This window comes from Haemaphysalis longicornis, unplaced genomic scaffold (assembly GCF_048455015.1).
Source record: "Haemaphysalis longicornis isolate Haplotype H1 unplaced genomic scaffold, Haemaphysalis longicornis Haplotype H1 scaffold_2, whole genome shotgun sequence".
Classification (NCBI taxonomy): Eukaryota; Metazoa; Arthropoda; class Arachnida; order Ixodida; family Ixodidae; genus Haemaphysalis; species Haemaphysalis longicornis.
The window spans coordinates 13589138-13600220 of NW_027526295.1; the positions used below are offsets into that span (position 1 = coordinate 13589138).

The 11083-nt window shown below is 52.2% G+C and overlaps 1 protein-coding gene across 2 annotated transcripts; it reads left to right on the forward strand.

Annotated features, from left to right (window-relative positions):
• The first annotated feature begins 4468 nt into the window (after window positions 1–4468).
• LOC144168758 (uncharacterized) lies at window positions 4469–8554 on the forward strand. Of its 2 annotated transcripts, XM_077697720.1 has the most exons (3): window positions 4469–5936; window positions 7026–7151; window positions 7763–8554. In XM_077697720.1, the coding sequence occupies exons 1-3, from the start codon at window positions 4560–4562 to the stop codon at window positions 8411–8413; spliced, it is 2154 nt and encodes a 717-aa protein (XP_077553846.1). In that variant the 5' UTR covers window positions 4469–4559; the 3' UTR covers window positions 8414–8554. The 2 variants fall into 2 exon arrangements, with proteins under 2 accessions (XP_077553846.1, XP_077553845.1); XM_077697719.1 differs by having other exon boundaries at window positions 7026–8198.
• Window positions 8555–11083: the final 2529 nt, after the last annotated feature.

Genomic DNA, 11083 nt, shown 5'->3' on the forward strand with positions numbered 1-11083 from the left:
ATCTAAGCTTAACGATTTTCCGTGCTTGGGGATGAGTGAAATGTTCGCATGTGTCCATGACGCTGGTAGTGTGCCTCCTTTCCAGTGCTTGTTGTAGAAGTGTGTGAGTGTTGTAATGGAGTTGTCATCAAGGTTGCGTAATATTTTGTTAGTTACTCCGTCTCTCCCTGGAGCCGAACTGGTTTTGAGAGTGAGAAGAGTGGCTCGGACCTCTGCTTCAGTTATATCCGCGTCGAGGAGTGTGTTGGGTGTTCCTTGGTAGTCCGGTAGGGGGTTACGGTCGCCAGTAGGGATGTATTTTTCTTCGAGCGAAGAGAGGAGTAGTTATGGGGTACTGGGTAGGAGTGGACAAGCTGGGCCATGCGGTTGGTCTGAGCAGTTTTGGATTTATGGGGATCGATGAGGTGACGGAGGAGGGACCAGGTGCGCTTCATGGTAAGGGTACCTCTGAGCTTGTCACAGATTTCTCCCCATCGGGCTGCGGCTAGTTGTGCTGCGTACTTTCCCGTTTTGTGGCTTAGCTCTGCAATTTTCTTCCTGAAGCGCTTATTACGTTTATTTGTCCGCCATTTTCGCCGAGGGCTGCTTAGCGCAGTCCACATATTTTTGAGACGGGAGTCTACCATTTCAGCCGGGATTTCAGGGTCAAGCGGTCAAGCGGTCGTGGGCTTTTCTGTCTCGAAGGAGGTCGGCTACCCATGTATCTAGGGACTGTACTGTAGAGGATTCAGTCAGTTGTTCGTTGCGAGTGGTCCTGAAGGCGTGCCAGTCTGTTCTGTATTGTTGTTTGTGTTGGGAGACATAAGTGCGTTGAAGGGGGATGGTGAGCTGGATGATGCAATGGTCACTTCCAAGAGTGTGGTCCATGTTGTGCCAGTGTGCATTGGATATGCGATGGGTAAGAGTAAGATCTGGTGTTGTGTCTCGTTGAACACTATTGCCAAGTTTGGTTGGTATGTCAGGAGGGGTTTCTAGTGTGAGCCTGTGCGAGCGAAGGTGTTCCCAAAGTAGGCGGCCTTTTTTCGAGATTGTAGGATAACCCCAAGCTGTATGTTGGGCGTGAAAGTCGCCTACTACTATGAGGGGGTGGCTTTGTACCTCTCCCTTGGCTAGCGAAAAAAGTTTGTTGAAAGTTTGCGTGTATTCTTTGGGGCCGCTGTATATGTTGAGCGCGTGTAGTCGGGGGGAGGACGGAGTTTTGGAGTAAATGACGATCATGTCGTGAGGGATAGGAACGCTGTCAAAGTGCACTCGCTTGGCTGGGACGTTACGGTGCACTAAGATTGCGGTGTATGGGTTACGGGGGTCTTGGAAGGATTAGTAGCCACCTAGTTTGGCGTGGGGAGCAGGTTCTTGTAGGGCTATTATTGGGGGGGGCGAGGGGGGTTGGTCGGACGAGGCAGTTAGCATCTGTAAGTTGGCGTGTTTCCGTTGGAGGCCGCGACAATTCCATCTGTAATAGGAGCATCTGTAATGGGGGCATCTAATACCGGGGCTACCGCAACGTTGATGGTGGTAATTATTCGCTGGAGGTAGCTATGCATTTCCGCTCTTATTGCCTCTATGGTTCCCTGCATGACCGCCTGGCTGCTAAGCAAGGATTGGTGGAGATTAATGTACTCCGCTTTCTGTTCTTCCACAGTATGTTCTAGCCTCCCGAGACGTTCCTCTAGCTGCTGAGGAGGCTGGTCCGGAAGTTCATCTTGGGAGACGGAGCAGGCTTTCCGTTTTTGTGGTGGGGAGGTTGAGTTCTCCTGCTGGGAAAGGGGAGCTGAGTGAGATTGATTTTTTAGCAAAAAGTTTTCGCGCTTGAGAGCAAAACACATCTCTGAGAGATGTGTTTCAGCGCGGATAGTCTGCAGTTCTCTAAGTACGTCTGCTATGGATGTACCTACAGGGGGTTTTGGGAAGCGTGTGGGGGCTGGGAGCTGGGAGGGGCACTTGGGCTGCTCACCTGCTGGGACTGTGAGCCAGGTGACGACTTGAGGAGTTGGCGCTTGGAATCAGAGGCAGTCCTGCTGCCTGTTGACTTGTGCGTTGCGGACTTGCGGTCTTGGGCTTGTAGTGGGGGAAAGGAATCAAGTAGTGGAGGGCGGCTTTGGGACACGGCTTGCGCGTAGGAGAGCGTCCGTGGTTTGGGCTGGTAGCGGCGCGGGAAGTCCGCCGAACCTGTAAGGTGGCTTCCTTCACACACTATGCAGCGTGGGTTGCAGGGGTATTTTCATGAGCGTTGGTAGCGCCACAGCGAGAACAGCGGGGTACAGTTTGTTGGGTAGGGCACACGTCCTGGCGATGACCCGTTTTCCAACAGCTGATCGGGCTTCGGTTTTGCGCCGGAAGGGTCGGCAGCGATAGGTGGCGGCCCGGTACCGAACCCAATATGGGACGTGAGGTCCGTCGAAAAGTATTTGGCGGACGTCGAGCTGTTCAGTCGGCGTACGTCAAGGATTTTCAAGTGGGGGTTATAATTTATGATGCTGTGAGCGATTTGTTCTGGAGTGTCTGTTTCTGGGATATTGAAGATTATGCCCAAGGAGGTATTTGCCAGGGCCGGAACATGAGCCGCGACGTCATACCGATGTTCTCCAATGAGCAGGGAGGAGATTCTAGCATAATTCATTGCACGTGCCTCCGAGGGAGTACTTATTACGATGAAGTTGGATTTGGCTTGAATGCGTATTTGATCCTCACCATTGGGTTCAACATTTGCGTACTGTTGAATTGTATCCGCCAGAACTGCAAGGGAGGGCTTGGCGAGGGCTAGTCCGCCTCTCGGACGCAAAACAATCCTGAGGTCGGTCGCAGGGAGGGGTTCGACTGGAGTTATTCGACGCAGGGGCTTTTTGCGGCCTTTGCGTAGAGAGCTTGTAGAGGTTGCTGGGAGACTTGCCTGTTAGGATTGTCTCTCAGTACAACGGAGAGCTTGCTGCTTGCTTCGTATAGTTTTCCAGTCAGGTTGAAGCAGTTCGTCCGGGGTGATGGGTTCACCGACAACTTCGCTTTCCATAGCGGCGGGGCGGGCGACGAGCATCAGGGAGCAGCTGGCCGCCTGGCGTGCTTGGGGGCGAGTACAGCCGCGGTGCTAGGCCTGGTTAGGCCTAGCAGTGCGAGCGGCGTGGTCCGGTCTTCCAAGGCTTGCAATTTCGAGCTGGCGGGGTGGATGACCATAAAAATTGTTACCCGGGGTTCCTGGGTGCTTCCGGTGACCCTGTGGCGAGCTTCAAGGTCGATGGTCAGGGCGTATCGCACTTAACGCAAGTAAAATACGAAGCCTTTGTGAAGCGCGAACGCTTGGCGCGGCTCCCTAGCGGGCTTTTCCCCGAAAGTCGACCCCTGCTCGACACTTTCTCGCTTTCTACGGACGAGCTGCTCTCCTACGAGACCGTCGTCAAGCGTTTTACCGTACACTTCGTGCACCCGGCTAACGCGCTCTATGAGCCTTCTCGCTTTCATAAGCGCACTCAAGAACCAAGCGAAAGTGTTGACTCTTATTACGCAGAATTATGCAGACTCATAAAGCGCTGCAACTACTCGTCTGTTCAAGTCGAAGAGCGCCTCGTGCGGGATAGGTTCGTGGTCGGCATCAGAGATGCTCGCCTCTCGGAGCAGTTGTGCCGTAATTCCAAGTTGTCGCTAAAGAAAGCTGGGACTCAGGCGCGGCAGTGGGAAGACGCCGAGAAATAAAAAAGCGGCAAGAGGAACTGTTGGAGGATTTTAGCAAGTCGAACTAGACGCAGCCAAAGCTGACAAAGCACCGCGACGTCCGGAGGCCAGGCAGCGGTATGCGGCGCTCAAGACGTAACTCTGCGGCGCCGCTACTTGTTCTTTTTGCGGACGGTTGCCGCATCCTCGCTCAGAATGCTCAGCCCGTGCGTCCCTCTGCAATAATTGCCGAAAGAAAGGATATTTTGCTGAGGTCTGTCGTTCCCGCAAAGCAAAAGCGGCCAAGCTCGCCACTGTCCCCTTGCATACGGTCGTCGCACCCGATCACGCTAAGTACGTGGATGTCACGGTAGACAATTATACGGCCTCTTTCAAGGTGGACTCCGGTGCTGAAGTCTCGGCAGTGCCAGCTGATTTTCCTGCAGTACCACTTCAGCTTGACAAAGTGGACAACTTGTTGACTGGTCCAGGAGGGCAACCGCTTCATGTACTGGGATCGTACGTCGCCCAGCTCTTGTGGCAAGGGAAAGGATGTGAACAGCGACTCTATGTGGTGCAGTCACTCACAACTCCACTACTGGGTTCACTGGAGGTCATTAAATTTCTTGGAGACGTAGCGACCCCCCCCCTCGAAACATCATGCGGAACTGTTTGAGGGCCTCGGCACGCTGAAAGAAGAGTACCAAATCAGACTGAAACCTGACGCGTAGCATTTCACTCAGTGCACCTAGACGTGTCCCCATCCTGTATCGTGCAAGCTGCGCATGCTCGTACAAACCGGCCGTGGCTATCAATGCAAGCGATTACAGCCCCACGTGACTGTGTTCGGCATAGCTATAAAAGCACGGAGCTACAACTAATAAAGGCTTTTCCCCCCGTTCTGTCATGACTGATACATGGTGTCAGAAGGGGATTCAGTCAGCTCGGGCCCTTGCTTGAAAGGGCGTCACCGAAGGATGGAACTGATCAAGCCACCGGATCAGCTGCTGCTTTCTGGTTGCATTGCAAAGAACTGGGATCTCTTCAAGCAGAAGTTTGAGCTGTTCCTGCAGGCGACAGCGGACCCGAAAGAGCCAAGGTCGGAGGCGACGAAGACTGCACTGCTGCTGAGTGTCGCTGGAAACGACGCCCTCGAGGTATTTAACAACTTCACTTTTGTGGAGGGCGAAAGCAAGGAGGACTACGCTACGGTAGTGCAAAAGTTTGAAGCCTATTGCAAGGAACAACTAAATGAAGTCTATGAACGCTACATGTTTCGGTCAAGAACGCAAGCTGAGACGGAGCCGTTCGAGCATTTTGTGCGGGACTTGCGGAAGTTGGCACGAAGCTGCAACTTCGCGGACCTGGCCGACTCTATGATCCGTGACCAGGTTGTGTTCGGCACAAACAATGTGAAGCTGCGAGAAAAGATGCTAAAGGTGAAAGATCTGACACTGCTCAAGGCTGAACAAATCTGCAAAGCTTCGGAAGCATCAGCGCAACAGAATGAAACCTGGGGACAATCGGAAAGGGTAGTAGCAGCGGTGAAGAGACGGCAGCAATTCCGGTGCTCGAATTGTAACAGGTCGCACGAGCGCGGCAGATGCCCTGCGTTCGGGAAAGCTTGTTTTCTGTGTGGCGGCCAGAACCACTTTGCGGCATGTTGCAAGTCAGGGCCTCGAGTCGGTGAAGTAGTGGAGCAGCGAGACACCTTCGACATTCTCGACGTAAGAGTCTGCACCGTGGGAAGTAACGCCGACTGGATTGTGAACGCCCAAGTCGCAGACCAAAACACAGTGTTTAAGGTGGACACTGGATCTCAGGCCAACCTGCTCCCTTATTCGGTGTACCGACGGTGCCGCAATGTGACCGGCCTGCAGCCAAGCGGCTCCATTCTTCGCTCGTACAGTGGGGACGTCATAAAACGCATCGGTGTTGCCACTCTACCAGTCGTGGCGAACAACAAGTCTGCAAGCTTCACTTTCTTTATTTTGAAGAAAGGACGTCAGCCCATACTCGGACTACAGGCGAGCGAAGCACTGGGACTAGTTTGCCGTCCAGTGGATGCGGTGACCGCCAGCAGCAGTGAAGGAATACTGCAAGAATTTTCGCACCTATTTCAAGGCACCGGCCGCGTGGCCCGTGAGTACCGTATGGTGATGCGAGAGGATGCGGTTCCGGTGGTTTTACCAGCCCGACGTGTGCCTGTGGCACTGCAAGAACCTTTTCGACAGGAGTTGGAGCGCCTGGAACGAGGCGGCATCATCGAAAAAGTGGACGAGCCAACTGACTGGGTGAGTCAATTCGTCATTGCGCGGAAAAAGGACGGCACGCTGCGGGTCTGCATTGATCCTAGGCGCATAAACGAATGTCTGAAGCGCGAGCACTACCAGATGCCAAAGCGGGAAGAAATCGAAGCAGAGCTCGCGGGGGCAAAGTATTTTTCGCGGCTGGATGCGAACTCCGGATTTCACCAAATTCCCCTCGACGAAGCCACGTCGAAAATCTGCACATTCGGTACACCCTTTGGGCGTTACCGCTTTTTGAGGCTACCATTTGGCATATCGTCAGCACCCGAGGTGTTTCAAAAGACTTTGAGTGAAATTTTTGATCGGGCTCCGGGTGTGCGCGTATATGTTGACGATGTCCTAATCTGGGGAGCCACTAAAGCAGAACACGACGCACGCCTTCGCAACGCCCTGCAGCTAGCAAGCCAAGCTGGCCTGACCTTTAATCCACACAAGTGCAAGTTCGCGCTTCAGGAAGTAGACTTTCTAGGCGATGTTATCAGCCACAACGGTATAAGACCAAATACCGCACTTAGCGCATCACTGGCCGAGATTCCAATCCCGGAGGACAAGGCAGCCGTGCATCGGATGCTGGGTGTAGCGAATTATTTTGGAAAGTACATTCCCAATCTGGCAGATAAGACCAAGCTACTGCGCAGCCTTGTCAAGAAGGACACAGTTTTCGAATGGAGTGATAATCACAAAGCAGAGTGGAAAGGCATATGCGAGACACTCAGCAGTGCACCGTTGTTGGCACTCTTTGATGCGGCCAAGGAAACAAAAATTAGCTCAGATGCGTCAAAAGATGGCCTTGGAGCCGCACTTTTGCAACTTCACGGTGATAACTGGCGTCCGGTCGCCTACGCGTCACGCGTTATGACGGACAGTGAACAAAGATACTCTCAGATCGAGAAAGAAACAATGAGCATAACGTTTGGTTGTGAAAAGTTTCATCATTTTGTCTACGGCCGACAGATCACTATCGAGACCGACCACCGACCACTTATAGCGATCGCGTCCAAAGGAATTGGGGATATGCCGCCACGCCTTCAACGTTTCTTTCTGCGCCTGCTGAAATATGATTATGTGCTTCAGTTTGTCCCAGGGAAGGAGTTGCTGCTAGCCGACATGCTGTCGAGGTCACCCCCCCGCAACGCAGGCGACACTTCAGGATCGACAGAAGACGTAGAAATTCATGCAATCGCCACGGTCTCGGACATGGTAAGCAAGAAAACATTTAGTCGTCTGGTTGATGCTACTGCGAACGATGCTGATCTGCAGAAAGCAATGGCGTACTTGAGAGGAAATGGTGATCTTGGTGGCAGTTTGAAGCCATTCGCTGCAGAATTGTCGACCATTCAAGGCATTTTGCTGAAGGGCACCAAAGTAGTTGTCCCTAAGTCGATGCGAGCAGAAATGCTGCAACGCATACATGAGGGCCATTTGGACATGAACAAGTGCAAAGCGAAGGCCCGACTGTTGGTGTTCTGGCCTGGGCTCAACGGCGATATCGAGACAATGTTGAAGGAATGCGCTGTATGCCGCAAGTACGCGTACAAGCAGCAAAGTGAGCCATATATTCTTAGACCAATACCGAACTACGCTTGGTACAGAGTCGGCGTCGATATCTTCCAACACGGCGGGAACTCTTATCTGTGCGTGTTTGATGCGCTCTCCAATTTCCCAGAAGTTGAACGATTAAGTGACACAACAGCAAAAAGTGTGATTGACAGGTTGAGTTGCATCTTTGCGAGATACGGGATTCCGGTCGAAGTATGCAGCGACAACGGCCCTCAGTTTTCTTCTCATGAATTTGCTCTTTTTGCATCCAGGTACGATTTCAAGCACGTGACGTCGAGCCCTGGATTTCCGCAGTCAAACGGACTTGCGGAGAAAGGTGTCCAAGTGGTAAAAAGAATACTAAAAAAACGCAGGAAACCCATGACGACTTTTGGCTTGGCCTTCTTGGTTACCGTTCGACTCCGCTGGAAGATGGTCGATCACCGGGTGAACTTTTACAAGGGAGGAGGCTGCGCACCCAACTACCAGACTTCAGACGGCAGCCCAGATGCCGGGTTTTCAAGCGCAAGCAACGTGATCCCAGTAAGAGGAACCTGACAGACCTTAAGGAAGGGGAGGTTGTGAGGGTTCATGGGAAGGCATGGAACCGAAAAGCTAAAGTGGTAGGACTGACTGCGCCGAGGTCCTATCGTGTTGTTACCGAAGATAACCAAGTGCTCCGACGTAACCGCAAGCACCTGATGCCTACGCTCGAGCCGTTTCAGCAGATTCCGGTCGAAAGCGACGAGTCCGACAGCGAGGAGGGCCCGGACGTACAACCGCCACCGATGCCGCAGTCAACGGTCCTTCAACCGGCACCGCTGGAGCAACGACGGTCCGGTCGAACAACTCGCCAACCAAGACGCCTTGGCTACGACCAAAACTTTAACCAAGTGGATTCCATATATGCAACTAACCCTTGAAAAACAAGAGAAGATGTATCGTGCAAGCTGCGCATGCTCGTACAAACCGGCCGTGGCTATCAATGCAAGCGATTACAGCCCCACGTGACTGTGTTCGGCATAGCTATAAAAGCACGGAGCTACAACTAATAAAGGCTTTTCCCCCCGTTCTGTCATGACTGATACACATCCCACTGCAAATGGGTGGTTCGACAAAAACTTGACAGAATGGAGGCCGAAGGGGTAATTCGTCGGATAGATAAGCCAACACCTTGGTGTGCGGGACTCGTAGCAGTTCCAAAAGCCTCGGGTGGTTACCGACTTTGTGTTAACCTGACTCGTCTGAATGAGTTTGTGCTTCGAGAACGCCACATATTGCCAACCGTCGAGCAAGCTCTTGGTCTGATAGGCCACGCAAAAGTTTTTACTAAGCTAGACGCTACTGCAGGGTTTCACCAGGTCAAGCTTGCTCCAGAGTCTCAAGAGTTGACAACATTTGTAACGCCTTTTGGTCGATACTGTTTTTGTCGCCAGCCATTCGGTATCGCATCGGCCCCTGAATATTTTCAGAAGCAGGAGGCAAGGATCCTCGAGGGTCAAGAAGCTGTTGCAAATATGATTGACGACATCCTTGTCTTCGGTCGCGACAAGAAAGAGCACAATGTCCGTTTGGAGCAAGTCCTCTGTCGTCTCTTCAAAGCCGCAATAACTCTAAATCGCGACAAGGGCTGCTTTGGTGTGTCCGAAGTGCCTTTCCTAGGTGTGGTTGTCTCAGCTGATGGCATCAGACCCTATCCAGAAAAGTTGGAGGCTATCAACACTCTTGAAGCGCCCAAGGACATCGCCGAACTTCGCCTACTTCTCGGGATGGTGAACCACCTAGCTAGGTTCCTCCCTAACATGTCCGAGATTACGGCACCCCTGCGTGCTCTTCTGAGCAAGAAAACGGCCTGGTCCTGGCCTCACGAACAAGAGTCAGCCTTCAGCAAGATCAAGCAACTGCTGGTATGAGATAGGTGCATGGCTAAATATCACCCCTACTACGCCACCACGATTTCGGCGGATGCCAGTTCTTTTGGACTCGGAGCGGTCTTACTTCAAACGCAGCCTTCAGGAGAACGGCGACTAGTGGATTTTGCTTCTCGCTCCATGACGGTCACGGAACAGAGGAATAGTCAGACAGAGAAGGAAGCTCTGGCGGCGGCATGGGCAATGCGCAGGTTGGATGAGTTCGTACGGGAAATAAACTTTGCCGTGGAAACGGATCCTCAACCACTAGTAACTCTGTTTAGCAAAATGCAACATGATATGCTCCCTCCTCGTGTTCAAAGACTGCGCCTCAAGCTCTTGCACTACCAGTTCACCATGCAGTATGTCCCAGGCAAACTACTAGCAACTGCTGATGCTCTCTCAAGGATACCACTGAAGGTTTCTTCTCCCCTTGACTCGGTGGAGTTGTTCGCAACAGAAGTTGTTCGCAGCGCATCCTCAACTTTGCCATTGAATCCGGATGACGTCAAGAGAGCCCAAAGCACGGATGGCGAGTGCACATCCCTTATTTTTTTGGCCCAACGTGACTGGCCTCATAAGAAGAAGCTGCCCTTATATTTGATGAAGTCTGCTGCCGTAGCTAACGGGATCACAGTCTGTGACGGACTTCTGCTCAAAGGTCGCTGCATCGTAGTTCCTACTTCCTTGAGACCAGCAGTCCTGCATCTGTTGCATGAAGGACATCAAGGTATAAACCGGTGCAAAGCGAAAGCCAGAAATTCGGTGTGGTGGCCGGGAATTGCAAAAGACATTGAGTCCATGGTAGCCCGACGCGAACAGTGTGCACGCACTCGGATTTATCCAGCGGAGCTACTTATTTCCACACCCTTACCGAGCCGTCCATGGGAGGTTCTGGGCATGGATCTCTTCCACAGCAAAGGACAAGCGTTTTTGCTCCTCGTGGATTATTACTGTCGCTACCCTGAGGTTATTACCTTACGGTCGATCGTCCACAGCTTCTGCAGTCGTCGAGGTACTCAAGAGCATATTTTCTCGACATGGTATCCCAGAAGTTGTGAGATCGGATAACTGGCCACCCTTTTCCTCCCACGAGCTCAAGAGGTTTGCCGACTCCTATGGGTTCACCCTTGTGACCAGCAGCCCGCACTTTCCTCAGTCAAACGGAGAGGCTGAAAGGATGGTCCGCACAGTGAAGGGACTGCTTGTCAAATCGAGTGACCCACGTCTAGCTTTACTCAGCTACAGAGATACCCCGGGCGTGAATGGCTTCGGCAACTCAGAACTCGCTTACCGAAATGAAACAGTTGCTGCAACCGTCCTGGCCTGCTAGAGACATAGTGGCCACAAGTCATGCATCTTACAAGATGAAAAGTGAGTGCAACTTCAACCAGCACCATCAAGCTAGGCCACTGCCTAAGTGAGGTGTGGTGACATTGCGTGTCTGTTATTTTAGGACTAAGTGAGGTGTTATGACTTTGAGAGATTTGATATGGTATTGGGGACGATTAGGCGGAGCAATTGCCGGCAGCTATGCAAGGCTAAGTCCGCCTTATTCAACAATACTTACTACTACTACTACTGCCTCTGCTGGAGGCGGGAGAGTTCGACCTGAAGAAGTTGGAGCTACATGTTAAGTGAAAGCCAACGACCTCGATGTTATATTGTAGAGACTGATCAAGG

What these genes read in the sequence shown, in the direction of transcription:
- LOC144168758 (XM_077697719.1), top strand. Translation starts at nt 4,560, where the DNA reads ATGGTGTCAGAAGGGGATTCAGTCAGCTCGGGCCCTTGCTTGAAAGGG. An exon ending in TGGACGAGCCAACTGACTGG is followed by an intron (nt 5,937 to 7,025) that starts GTGAGTCAATTC and finishes TATGTGCTTCAG; the next exon opens with TTTGTCCCAGGGAAGGAGTT.